Source organism: Salminus brasiliensis, chromosome 7 (genome assembly GCF_030463535.1).
Source record: "Salminus brasiliensis chromosome 7, fSalBra1.hap2, whole genome shotgun sequence".
NCBI lineage: Eukaryota > Metazoa > Chordata > Actinopteri > Characiformes > Bryconidae > Salminus > Salminus brasiliensis.
This window is the reverse complement of record NC_132884.1, coordinates 3,129,353-3,143,862: the sequence shown is the minus strand read 5'-3', so window position 1 is coordinate 3,143,862 and position 14,510 is coordinate 3,129,353. Positions and strand designations below refer to the sequence as shown.

The window sequence follows — 14,510 nt, the reverse complement described above, 5'->3', positions numbered from 1 at the left end:
TTGTGTGTGTGAAATTTGGGTGGACTTGCCCTTTAGCTCCGGCTATTACGTCTAATGTTAACAGACCTTTTTTCCTTTGTTTTAGGGAAGGAAGGAAAAGATACTTCCCATGTGATGATTTGTTGTCTTTAAAGTCAGGATTTTGGCCTATGACTCACATGAGGACGTTGGATTGCCACATGATGATGTGCGGGTGCATGAGATAAGAGAGCGTATGTGTGTGTGTGTGTGTGTGTGTGAGTGTGTTTGTGTGTTTAGAGACTACTATTTATAGGGGATTGTTTTACCAAGTTGCAGGAAATTGATGAAAAGAGCAGGTGGGTCAAGGCGATGACCAACCGTTAGGTCATGTCCAGTTATCTAAGAGTAGCAGTATTACTTTGACTTTGACTCAGAAACCAGAAGGCCACAGACGTGAGGGTCAGCTGCTGGGACATTATGGCAATGGGTCTCGAAAGGGAAACTGTCATGTATAAAATTGAAATACTGATTTAAAAATGATTAATATCACAAATAATCTAAAGAAAATCACTTCACAGGAGGAACACTGTGTGTACCTCTCACCTCTGGACTGTTGACCTAGTGCTTTTGAAATGCGAGGCGCTGTTTTCACTGCCGGCCAGCAGGGGGCGCAGGAGGCGCAGGAGGCGCAGGAGGCGCAGGAGGCTCTGCGCCCCAAAGGGGAGGAGGATTAGTGAGTCATGTTGAATTTCGAGTGCGGTACGAGTGTGGCCGGGCTGCAGGCTGCCTCTTCAAGCCTGGAACAGCTCACAAAGTCAGACGAGAAGGGGTATGGAAGGCGTGTGTGCGGGAATTCGTCGTGAGGACACGTCCGGAACTCCCAGCTGTGTTTGTTTGGAGGCGGCGGCGGCGGCAGCAGCGGCAGCAGCCGGGGAGAGCTATTAGCTAGCTAGCGCTAACGTGCGGTACTGTTGAGACAGTGGAGACCCCCACCAGCCTCGAGATCAAGAAATCTGGATATCTATGTCATTATAAGACGGGTGTATGTCTCTGTGTTGTCTCCAAATGTCCTAATGTCCCCTCGCCCTCTTCGGAGAAGATTAGCCAGCTACCTGCTGAATGTAGCTAGTAGCTAGCTAGCTAGCTGAACTCGCCTGCAGTGGCCGTGAAGCTGAAGCAGCCTGAGATCCACTGACACCCGCCACGTCTCGAGGCTGAGCTGGAGCTGGGTGGTGTGAGGCTGGGTGGTGTGAGGCTGTCCTGGCTGTTCTCAGACTGAAACGGCCCAGAGGAAAGTCTCTGGACTCTCTGGAGTCCTGTGTTTTGGACCATGGGCTCCTTGAAAGCCCTTCAGGAGTGGTGTAGGCTCCAGTGTGAGAGCTACAGTGATGTGGACATAAAGAACATGTCCTCATCTTTCAGAGATGGACTGGCCTTCTGTGCTATAATACACAGACACAGACCAGACCTCATGTAAGTACTCCCCCCTTTCCTCCCTCCATCCCTCCATCCATCCATTCATCCATTCATTCATCCCTCCTTCCTTCCTTCTCTGGCTTCAGTGGCTCAAGCTTGCACAACATGTCCCCTAACCAGGACATGTTCGGGTGCCACCAGCCAGAACGGCTCTGACCGTCGAGGCATGGACTCCACAAGACCCCTGAAGGTGCTGGACAAGACAGTCCTTTAAGTCCTGCGAGTTGTGAGGTGGGGTCTCCATGGATCACATCAGGACCCCCACAGTTGTCCTTCCTTGGAGCACTTTTGGTAGGTACTAACCACTGCATTCTGGGACCACCACACAATCCCTGATCAACATTTCGGAGATGTTCTGGCCCGGTCAGTCAGACGTGATTCGCAGTAGACAGTCCTGTTTTGATTCTGGTTTATTCTGGATTAGTCTCCATCTAGGTGTTCCGGGCCATGTTTGTACTCCCCATGTTTGGGGATACACCCATGCTCGGATCAGGTTGGATGGGTTTAATGAGATTGCACCAGGTTCTTGTAACTGTAATCTACGTCGACTACAGTTGGGAAGTATGATGCATGAAGTGAACAGCATTATGGCACCTTTCAAGGGATGGAGCTACAGATTAGGCAGCAAGTCAACAGGCAGTTCTTGACTCTGATGGTGTTGGAAGCAGGGAAAACTGGACGAGCGTAAGTATCTGAGACACTCTGACGAGCCGTTTTGGGCCAGAACATCTCCAAAACATCAGGCAGGAATGGTGTGGTGTTCCCAGTATGCAGTGGTCAGTGCCTACCAAAAGTCGCCCAAGGAAAAACAGTCGGAGGGGTCATGGATGCCCAAGACTTCTCACTGATGTGATCCATGGAGGCCCCACCTCACAACTTACAGGACTGCTTGGTGCCAGATACCACAGGAGACCTTCAGAGGTCTTCTGGAGTCCATGCCTTGACCGTCAGAGCCAAAGGGGGAAAATGTTAGAACATTTATACTGTATTCTAATATACACTATGTTGACAGAAGTATTGGGACATCTGCTTATTCGTTGTTTCTATAAAAATCAAGGGTATCAAAAGTAGTTGATCCTGCTTTTGTTGTAGTAACTGTCTCTACTGTCCAGGGAGGAAGGATTTCTGTGAGGATTTTATTGCATTCAGCGACAAGAGCGTTGATGAGGTCAGGCCTGGTCAGGCCACCTCACATCCCCCTTAAAATCCATCATTCCAGAGAACACCGTTCTTCCACTGCTCCACAGCTTAATGCTGGGTGTCTGTATACCCCTCTAGCCCACGCCTGGCATTAGGCACGGTTCAATAGGTTCATGATCTTCTATGCTATTGTGCTGTAGAACTTCTCTACAGGACCTAGACCTAGAACCTGTGTGTGAGTGTGTGAGAGAGAAGGAGTGAGTATTTGCATATCTATCAGCAATGGTTTCAGCTTAAAAAAGCTGAATGCATTCATTAGAAGGGGTGTCCACAAACATTTGGACATTCCTTCACACTCTCTCTCTCCCCTGTATAATAACTGGCCACTTTAGTGCTGTGTCCTGGTTTTGCTGTGAGGCGTGGGGGTCAGTGCAGCTTGGCTGATGTGGGTTGACAGCACAGGCCTGAACTCTAACAACACTCACAGCCTCGCTTTGTGCATGTCTCTCTCTCGCTCTCTCTCTCTCATATCTGTCTCTCTATCAATTCCTGTTCACTCCAGTCAGTCAGTCAGAGGCGTAGGCTGTGAACACATTTACCTAAAGTGATCTGATATGAAGGTGAAATGTAAATTTGTCCTCCTTGTGCCACCAAAACATCTCTTCCTGTTGAGGCACGGACTCCACGAGACCTCTGTAGGTGTCCTGTGGTATCTGGCTCCAAGACATAAGCAGCAGCTCCTCTTTAAGTCCTGTAAGTTGTGACGTGAGGCCTTCGTGAGCATCACTGAGCCTTGGAAGCTCATGACCTTGTCGCCAGTTCACAGATGATCCTTTCTTGGAGCACTTTTTGGTAGGTGCTGACCACTGCATACCAGGGACACCCCACAAGACCACAGTGCCTGATGTTTTGGAGATGATCTGACCCAGTCGTCTTTGTGCAAGAGTCTCAGATTCTGCACGTCTGCTCTTACCATTCTATGGAGGGGAAACCCACACCAGAACATCCTCAGCCAGAGAAATGTCTGGGTTACGAAGCTCAGGCTCTTGGATAGGTAGTAGCACTTAGATGCTTCATAACCAAGCCAGTTAGCACCTTCATCCATAGACGCAGATACTCTTCTTTTTTTTGGTTATGGTACATAGCATTAAATAGCACAGTTGGCAGAGTGTATAGGTTCCAATCAGAACAGAACAGACCCTAAACATCATATAAAGGATGCCAACATCTAAAATATCCAGAATATGTCGAATATGAATCCTTTAATGAGATGAAACTGAATGCTATATAGGTGCTATAGAGACACCGTGCTTTTGCAACGCTGCAAAAAGGTCCTGCGTCAACAGTGCAGCAACCGTGTGGCCGGAGGAGCAGGGAGACTGCAAAGCTGATGAATAGCTACGAACAGCAATGCAGACCTGTGAAAATGCACCGTGTGGGTTTGCTTTGTAGCAAGGATGCCTTTAGACGGGCTGTCTCATCTTTAATCATAGCCCAGTGTTAGCAGTTGTGTGTCATGGGGACGGACCGCTGCATGTCAGTAGGCGCGTTCATGGAGTAAGCATGAGTAAAGGTTTGGTGGGCTGTTTTCAGTTGCGTTTGTTATTATTGGTGCCAGTGCTTCCTCAGCTTAGCGTGTGGGGGAGGTTGTGGTTTGCTGTGAATCTGCGATGTCAAGTGTGTGTGTGTGTGTGTCTGTCTAAAAAAAGGCAGAGTGGCGAGGCTAGACAAAATCTGAATAACTGTATTGGCTAGGAAGACTTGTGGGTGTATATTGTTGTTGTCATTCAAAAACCTCATCTCTTCATATCATATATTTTTCCCCCTAAAGTTTAATTAAAATTATTAATTCATAAACCTCATATTGTAATGCGCATCGTATCGACAGGTTCTGGCCAAAACACAGCCTGAGAGTGGCCATGCAGACCCCTGTCCGACATCGAAAGAGCCTGCAATGCGCACACAAGCATCTGGATTCAGCCTTGGTGCTCTGGAAGAAGGTGGCCGATGACCAGGCCTTGTATTCTCCCTCACAAACGGCCGGTCCAGTCCACAAAGGCTCCACCTCCAGCTTACAGGACGTGCAGCATCTGCTGGAACGCCTCAGACCCAAATATCGCAGAGCTCTTGTAGTGTAGTGTAGGAAGGCGCATAGACGTCCAGCAGCATATTAGAGAGGTGACGAGAGATTCACAGCTTTTGAATGCTTGTGTGTGTGTCGTCAGTGTCCTCACGGTGTTTACAGCAACAAATCTGAGCCCAGGGACCAGAAAAGTGTACTGCAATGACGAGACTGTTTTCATACAGGGATGGGTGTGTTGCTAGCTCCACTTCAGTGCAGTGAGAGAGAGAGAGAAGACAGTCTTTGCTCTGTTCAAGTGTGTGTGTGCTCGCACTTATGTAAGCCAGCAAACTCTGGTACAGTACAGCTCTCTGTGAGTGTGTGATCCTTCCAACTTTGCTGCCGCTGCTAAATCCACTGTGACAGACTCTAACCTTGGCTGCAGATTAACTTGACGGACCGTCGATCTGGATCAAGCGGCGTGATCAAGACAAGAGTGCACACACACACACTCACAGAGTCTCAGCGCAGTAAGCGTCTTAATTAACACACCCTTGAGTTGGCCCCCTGTCCTGTTGCCACCAGTGCAAGTGGGGATTGGTCAGGCTGACTTTAATCAATGCCTCAGTCCTTGTGTTTATGTGGAGGTTCTGTATCTCATTGTCCAGAAATGCAGGTGTAAAGCCTGTCCTTGAGGGGTGGCTAAAAGTACTGTAGGGGAAAAATAGCAATTTACCTATAATGCTGCTTTAAAGTTCCAGATTTAGTCCAACTGATCCACCAGGGGTGGAATCTTCATATTAGGCAGCAAGTGAACCCAGCATTTCTTGAAGCTTTGACAAGAACCAAACTGTGATGTTCTAGACAACCGGGTCAGAACACTTCTCCAAAACATCAGGCAGGTCTTGTAGGATTTTGCAAGTATGCACTGGTCAGTCCCTACCCTACCAAAAGTGCTCCAAGGCTCATTGATGCTCGTGGAGTCCACGCCTCACAACTTGCAGGACTTCTGCAGGACATCTGCTGTGAACATCTTGGTGCTGGAAACCACAGGACACCTTCAGAGGTCTTGCGGAGTTCCTGCCTTGACGGATCAGAGCTGTTTGGGCGGCTTGAAGGGGTCCTACACAATATGATCTGATGATCTGGGACCAGTGGCAAGGGGTCAAGGGGTGGGATCTACATATTAGGCAGCAAGTGAACGGTCAGTTCTTGAAGTTGATGTGTTGGAAGTAGAAGAACCCTGTTTATACCTGGTCAACCCACCCAGATATTATCCTGATACTCAAGATGGGTGAAGTGACCAGGTGTAAATGGGGTCTTGGAGCCAGAGTTTGATGGCTAGGCTCTTGACAGACTCCTAAACAGCATCAGGGAGGTCTTGTTGGGTGTGTGCCCTGCCAAAAGTGCTCCATGAAGGGGGCAACTGGTGAACTGGCAACAAGCTCTTGGGTGCCCGGGGCTTATTGAAGCTCTTAAGCAGTGAAGGCTAGCCTGACTGATCTGATCCCACAGAAGAGCTCCTGAAGTTAAAGCCATGCTGGCTTTGTCTTCAGTGGGGTCTATGCAGACCACCTTTATGGCGTTATTATATGGCATTTCCAGCCTGAACCAGTATAAGACTTGTAAAAGAGTGGTTAGTGTCTCTTGAATGTGAAATTGAGAAGTTGTAAATCCATATTTTAGAGGCGTTTTTGTGTTGGTCTGGATCTTCTGGAGATGGTATCAGTTCCTGGTTCCTTCACCCGTTATCTCATCCTCCAGCCTAAAATCGAGGGCATATTTTTGCTGTAGATATTAAGGTGATTACATCACTGGCGCCATCTCAAGGTTACACCAGATCTCCGCTCAGATATGATGTGCTTGTTTTTACTTTGTTTTTCTCTTTCGCTTGATCCAGGTTCCTTTTTTCGCATTGGTTTCCGTTCTTCCTCCTTCCACAGCGTTCTCTCATAGACGGCCGTTGCTCACTGTTGGCTGTCCAGTTCCTCCCCTCCTTCATTTGTTTGGTTCTCCTCCTGTTTAAACTTTGTTACTCTCCTCTGCTTGAGCAGTTTGCTTTGCCTATGTTTTAGATGTGACGTGAGCTCCTGCCCGATGTAGTCACCGTTTTGGCTGCTCTGACTGAAGGGAGCATGTGCGACAGTCCCGCTGAATCATGTCTGAGTAGAGTTTCACTCACGGCTCTGGAACAGGATGAAACCTGCTCTCCATAATTAGACCAGGCAGCTGTATCGGGCAACTGCAGTCACCCACTGGACACTGCTGCAGTTCTTCTTCACCAGGGTTGAGGAATCTGGAAGCTGTTTGACTCAAGTTCTGAAACTCTGAGCCAAGAAGAAGAAGAAGCTTGCGGTTCTTCAGTAGATCATATTGACCGTGTCCTGATTGTGGACTAATTAGTAATACTAACTAGGCTTTGAGTATGTAGTGCTCAGTGCTTTTCAGTACGGTCATGTACAGAATCAGCACACCCCATGAAATCTTTAATAATTGTTTATAAAACGTAATTAATAGGAATAGAATCAGGTGCAGAACATCAGCTGCAGATGATCAGAACATGGTTGGAGAGGATTCTTCTGGAGGAGTCTGGAATCTTATTTAAACCTCAGATGTTTAGTCTGGTCTGATCTTGATCGATGGTTGAAGTGAGGGGTGAAGAAGATCATCATGGCCAGATCCAGAGAGCTCTCTGAGGCCTTCAGAAAGAAGGGTGGAGAGGCAGAGGAGTCTATAAAGATCTCCACTGTCCAGTAAATCCTTTACAAGTGGAAAACAGCTGACCAACATGGCCAGATCAGGCCGTCCAAGCAAGTTCAGTAAAGAGTAAGAGTAAAGAAGCCTCCAACAGTCCTACAATTTCACCGTAGGACCTACAGGTAGCTCTCACTACAGTTGGTGTCAAATTACAGCATCTACCATCCGAAGAGGAGACTGCTCAAATCTGATCTCCATCGGAGGTGTGACAGGAGAAAACGTCCTGGCCTTTGTCTGGGTGCTCTCTGGCAAACGTCAGACGAGTCTTGTGCAGATGTTTTGTGTCCGACACTTTTGGGCCAGCTCTGTTTCAGACAGCACGGTGGATCCCGCTTCCTTTTAAGGACGAGGCCACTGAGCCCAATGTGGCGTCATGGCAGCAGCCGGGCAGCTTTGAGGCGGTGGCTGCTGTAGGAAATAGCAGCCTGCTGCTGCCGGCTGTGCATCGGCTTAGCTCTTAGCACACTCGTGCGTTCCATTAGCCACACAGAGAGGCCATTGTTTAGGCCGGGCCTCTGACCCAAGCACAGGGCTTCCTCCCATCTGCTGCAGTGAGAGGCTGGCTCTGAAGCGCTGAGTTATTACATTGTAAAACGGGTTCGGCGTTGCTGTGGCCCAGGGCTTTAAAATAAGTTATAAATAAATAAATAAATATCAGTAACCGGACCTGACCACAGCAACAAACGAGGCCGCAAGTGTGAAAACAAGGAGTTTCAGATTTATTGACTGGGTTGGTTTGCCAACAACCCACACAGCATGTTTATGGACTTCTAGTTTAGGGCTGATTCAGAATATTCCATTGGTGTGTCATTCCATAGGGCTGCGGTGTACTTGATGTTAAGCACTGTGGACGTCTGCTACGCAAGCAGCATTGTTCAAATACGCCTCTGGAGGATTAAAAACTTTATCCAGTGTTGGGTGGGAACATAACCCCAATGCCTACCTTGGCGGCTACTGACACTATTTCTGACCCTAGGTCTGGGCGATATGATACAAATGTTGCATCACGATATTTAAAGATGTTTTCCTGATACGGCACAATATTTGGTGCAGCATTTTGACTTTTATACAAAAAATAACAGTTAAAAAAAAACTATCCAAATACTAAAATACAGTGTAGGGCTGCACGATATTGCAAAAAGCTGACATTGCGATATTTAGTTGTTCTGCGATTTAAGTTTTGATGTTTAAAAAATACAGCAATATTCACAAGATTTCACCAGAAGTCAATAATCCGACATTATATGTCGTGAGATTATTAATGACAATGCTTGGAGTGATAAATATCGTGATATAGTGCTTTTCATTGGTTTTGCCATTTTATCTTTAATTATTGTTCTAATTCAGAAAAGCTTTTCTGGAAAAAAAATATGCATAAAGGTATTTGCAGCCAGTGTGGACATAATTATACATCGATTGAATGGGCTGACTCTCAAGATTCTGATAATGTAAGCTGTTATACTCTATATGATACTCTACAGCTGCCTGTTCACTGCATACTCCAGCTTAAATAACATCAAATCAGAAGCAGGAATCGACTTCAAATTTGATGTAGTGAAAGTAGACCCATGCTGACATGAAATCTTCAGTTTGTAGTCACTTAAATCTAGATGATAAATTGAAATGTAGGAAAAAATAGGATTTTTGGACCATTGCAGATTTATTTTAATATCTTTTAAGAAGTTTTTTTTATGTTTTGATTGCTTTACAGTAGCATTTCTTTGCAAAATTGCCTTTAGTTTATGTAAGGCTTGAGTAGAAAGCCTTAAGATTTGAGTATATGACATTTTGGGTGGAAAATGTGGGCTGGTGTGTTTAGGTTAAAAAGCTTAATCTAGATAAAACAGTGCACTGAGGAACAATGCAGCTAGACTTGGCAACCCAATGGTCATCAATTCAGAGTGGGCCGCTGTAGCTGATGCTACTTATTGCTGGTTGTTTGTCTTGTTGCTTTCCTGACGGCATCTGTGTGGGTTTCACATCAACCCACTGTTAAGTGTGTAGGATTTATACATGGAAACATGCTGGATTCTCCTTCTCAGTACAGACAAATTATCTCATTATTTCTGTAGTGGTGGTGATTTCTCTTAGGAGGGGGAAAAAAACCCTCCTCTCCTGAAGTTCCAAGCGAAATCGCTCTTACTTTCTGAGCCAGTATTAACCACAGTATAATATATTCCGTCCACATGCAGCCAGGGTCGTTTATCCTGAGTGTTTAGAGGGCTCCAGTTACAGGAGTCCAGATGAAGACCAGGTAGAGAGGCTTAAATATCGGTTTCACTCTTTCTCATGATTCTAACTTCTCTTTTTATCCCCTCTGTTTTGTTGTGCTGTAGAGACTTCGACTCCCTCTCCAAAGAAAATGTCTATGAAAACAACCGGCTGGTGAGTATCGCCTTCAGCTACTCATTCTGCAGCGCTGACCATAAACGATGTGAAAATTAGAGGTTGCTGCAGAGTGACATCACAGCTAATCCTTAGGGTTTATGTTGTTGTCCATGTCTCGCGATTCTGTCACGGTTTTGCTGCTCTCAGCTCGGCTGAAAGTCTGCAATTTAAAGCAGTAATGTCGTGCTTTCTTACAGAGTTACATCGTTACAGACAAAGGCACTGTTGTGAAAACACTGTTATGAAAAACCTCTCAACTGGAAATTAGCTCGTGTGACACGACAGGAGGATAAGAGGATAAGGTCATGAGGGGTGTCTGTATATTGTAGAGATATTATATTTCCATATTTAACCACTTTAAACCTGGACTTAAGGTTGAGATTAATTCATAGTGGTTAATAAATAATAGACCCTAAAATGTATTCAGTGTATTCAGTACGTTATATAATAACCACCATGAATTATTTAGTGTCTAGTATTCTTCAATATCTGCTATATTATTAACCAATAGAAATGATTTAGTCACCACTAGGAATTATTGAGAATCTCCTATAATTTTTTCCAGAGTCTGCTGTGGATTATTTAGTGTCCAGTATGAATTATTCAGTATCTACTGTGGATTATTTATTTAGCATTATGAATTATTATCATTAAAACTCACAAAACTACACAACCCCCCACCACTAGAATTTTAGAAACTTTTATGGTAAAAATTAATAGTAATATATATTGTTGTTCTTGTAATAATAAATACTGCTGTAAATAAATGTCTGTATAATATAAAGGTAATTATTAAATAGGACTGATGTAGTAAATGTTTGATTAAATAGTTGTGGCTCTAGCAAACATGACTGAGAAATTTTAATGTCCATCAAATGTTGCATTATTATATATAAGTAGTTTATATTATTATTGTAATAATTCACAATACAGTTTATTATGTATGTAATTGTTATTGACTACTTTCTAAACCTTAGTAATCACAAATTTAGAATGATAGAGAGAGCAGACAGCAAAGGGTACAGTTACTGGATAACCTACATAATATCAAAAGCTAATTCATTACCAAGATCATATTTTAATCGTTCATTATTATTTAGAATTTTATTGAAGTTTATTATTATTATTATTATTATTTTAGTAAAAATGTAAGTAGTTTTTTATTTAATTAGCTTCCTCTTCATTTATTTATTTATTTAAAAATGATGCTACAGTGTTTTTGCATGTGTAAACCACAGAAAAACTAAATATAATAAAATTTTACATTTTCAGTATTATGATATTTGACAGGCCGCCCACCTTACAGTTCAACTCCTCAATTTCCCTCAGAAACACTTAGAAACTGTATAGAAAGGTGTGACTGCTGAGCTCGCAGTTTGCTTCCGTTTGCTTTACATGTTATATAAGAGACATCTGCTCTGTTCCATGAAGTGTTAATCCTGTTCAGTAGATTTCCTGACGTTCCTAAAGGGGAACAAACAGTTCAGTTAGGTAAGCTCCGTTTGTTCTACTGTGTAAGTCACAGGTAGCCTCAGGCTAAGGCTGAACCCTCTGACCAGCGGGTGCAGCATGTGACTGTGTGTCATTATCAGGGTTAAATAACATCGCCATGGCTCACCTTTCTTTCTTATCGTCTCTCCTGAAAGCTTTTGCACTTTTCCAGATAAACATTAGTTACGCTGATAAAGGAGAGCACAGTCAGCCACGGCTGAGGGAAGAAGGAGGAGCATAAACATGGACCAGGCTGTGATGGCTCCCTTGAAAGAATCCTGATTCGGCTAATTAGATAACAAATGAATGTGACATTAAAATACACGATATGGACAAAAGTATTGGGACACCTGCTCATTCATTGTTTCTTATTAAAAAAAAAAAAGTTGATCCTGCTTTTGTTGGAGTAACTGTCTCTATTGTCTAGAGAAGAAGGCTTTCTACTAGTTTTTGGAAGAGCATTGCTGCAAGGATTTGATTGCATTCAGTGACGAGCGTTAGTGAGGTCAATTTATCCCAAAAGTACTGGATGGAGCACCAACCATCATTCCAGAGCGCACAGTTCTTCTTTATACCCCTCTAGCCCACGCCTGGCATTAGGCAGCATGGTGCCAATAGGTTCATGTTTATATGTCTCAGAGAGTCCTATTCTATTGGCAGTGCTTCTCTACAGGGACTAGACAAGCTGTGTGTGTGCATTTGCACATCTGTGTCAACAATAGGTGCAACTAAAAGTAGTTGAATTAATTTTTGTTGTGGTGTCTTCCTCTTATCTCCTCTCTCCATCTCTCTCTCTCTCTCCCTCTCTCTCTCTCCCTCCCCCAGGCGTTTGAGGTGGCGGAGACAGAGCTGGGTATACCAGCCCTGTTGGACCCGGAGGACATGGAGAACATGAAAGTGCCTGATCGCCTTAGCATCATCACCTACGTCTCACAGTACTACAACTACTTCACCAACAAATCTCATGGTGAGTGACCTAAAGACGCATTGCGATGCTCATTGCTATCTCACAACCCACCAACAGTCTATTTTTACAGCTTCCGCCTGTGTGGTTTAAACAGCATTGCTACAATAGGGCCCTTATTTTCAAAACTGTGACCTGTGAGGAGGTGGGGGGGGAGGGAGGACCAAGCAGAGTTAGGCCTGTGTAAATTGGTACCTATAAACCTAATTAGTTATCTCTGAGTCACCTTGGCCTAAATAACGACAGTGGCTCTGATGTGGTCTGACTCCGGTGTTGATATTAAATGGCATTAGAAGACATTCACTTGCATTTGTATTATCAGTATTGATCTAGCAGCTCCAGCGATCAGAGAACCCAAGAGCAGGATGGGATTTTTGCCAAAAGCCAAATGTGCAGGCAAATTAAAATCGTATTGATTACCTTACATTAGGATTACATTAGTATCAAACAGGTGAAGTGCCTGAGACTCTCTTGGGACAACTCAAATATACAGCTTTATAAAATGATACATACACAGATGAGACAGATGTGCAAATGCACACACACACAGCTTGGCTAGTGCCTGAAGAGAAGTACAGCCAGTATAATAGGACTCTCAGTAGGGGCCAGAGCAGATTAATATGAACCTAGTGGCACCATGCTGCCTAAAGCCAGGCATGGGCTAGAGAGGTGTACAACCCCCCCAGCATTGAGCTGTGGAGCAGTGAAGGAACTGTGCTCTCTGGAATGATGGTTGGTGGAGCTCCATCCAGTACTTTTACCATTAGTTGGGGAGCTGGGGATGATGAGGCAATCCAAACCTTACAGCAATGCTCCTCCAAAATCTAGCAGTGAGCCTTTCTCCCTGGACTGCAGAGACAGTTACTCCAACAAAGGCAGGATAAACCATGCATGTATTAATGTGTAGGTGTCTCAATACTTTTGCCCATTTAATGTATAATGAAAGTAAGTTAAACAAGTGGAAATGTTGCTTCTCTTCTTCAGCTAATCCACCCTCGATGAAGAGACCAGGAGGTACCGGCCACATCGAACCCGCAATGAAGAGACCTCCTACTCCTTTAGAGAACAGAACCACCCAGGCCGAGGTAAGGAGACTTGTGTGAGCTTCTACATGGAGTCTACCGGAAGGCTCTTTCACAAATGCTTGCATGCACAGATGATATTTGTATTTAACAGAGATGGATTGATGCGTTTGATTGATGTGTGCAATACTGCATGGTATAATGCTCTACAAGCAGTTTATTGGAACACATCCCAGCAAAGATTTAAAGAGTCCTAGTGGGTCTCAATCTGGCCCAAGTCCATGCACTCGGTATGAGGACTAATGCGGCCTGAAAGCCTCTGCAGAAGCTCTACTCATTAATGAAATATCAGGGCCCTTAGGGAAGGAGATGAGAGCAGGACCTTTTCCATAGCTTTGTCAGTTAACTTTGGATTAGGGTAAGCACTGGTCAGGTAATCCTCCCGTGAATTGGGGACCTACCGATCTGGTTCTTGTCAAAGTGGCTCACGCTTGACTATTTTTCCTGCTTCCAACACATCACCTTCGAGAACTGCCTGTTCGTTTGCTGCCTGACAGGGGCATGACAGGAACATATCTCAGTAATCTTGTTCAGTACAGCTCTATATAAGTCAGAGTATATAGAGCAGACATACATATACATATATAGCCCATAAAGAGAGCTTGTATATCCTCTCTCTGCTTTTTTTTTTTTTTTTTTTTTTTTTTTTTTTTTTTTCTCCCCCCTCTCCTTCATTCCTTCCTTGCCCTTCTTCAGACGGATCTCTGCTCTTCTCCTTCTTCCTCTTCCTCCTCTTCCTGTTCATCTTTGACCTCCCTCCCCCCAGCTGACCCTGTGCCTAGACAGTAGGATTGGTGGGGCTGGTTGGGGGGGTGGTGGTCAAATCAGTTAGGTCAGTCTTTTAACCTTTTAAGCCTGTCAGACATTCACCCCTCATTTTAACTCCTCATCTTCCAACGTAAGGTTAACATGCTCCGTAAGATACTACGTCAGGTTGGCCAAAGGCACAAGTTAGTCGTTATTACTATTAGGGGTGTAAATCTCTCATCACGCGATGATTTGGAAGCAGCAGATTTGGCCAAAAATGAGCACGTCATAAATATTTATGTATTTGATTAGAACTGTACATCCTCATTCATTGCATTGCATTGCATTACTGGTGTGGTACAGCACTGCCTTTTACACCCCTGATCACTGTTAAGATGGTGCTAATGTATTTTCTATGCACACATATCATATCATATCATAT

General features: G+C 44.5%; 1 protein-coding gene across 2 annotated transcripts in view; it reads left to right on the top strand.

The window, feature by feature from the left end:
- Nucleotides 1-696: 696 nt before the first annotated feature.
- micall1a (MICAL-like 1a) overlaps nucleotides 697-14,510 on the top strand; it is a 26,405-nt gene continuing 12,591 nt past the window's right edge. For both annotated transcript variants that reach the window (XM_072683443.1, XM_072683442.1), the window contains exons 1-4: nucleotides 697-1,434; nucleotides 9,733-9,781; nucleotides 12,101-12,242; nucleotides 13,224-13,324. In XM_072683443.1, the coding sequence (XP_072539544.1) occupies nucleotides 1,292-1,434; nucleotides 9,733-9,781; nucleotides 12,101-12,242; nucleotides 13,224-13,324 (435 nt within the window). In that variant the 5' untranslated portion in view covers nucleotides 697-1,291. The remainder of the gene's footprint in view (nucleotides 1,435-9,732; nucleotides 9,782-12,100; nucleotides 12,243-13,223; nucleotides 13,325-14,510) is intronic.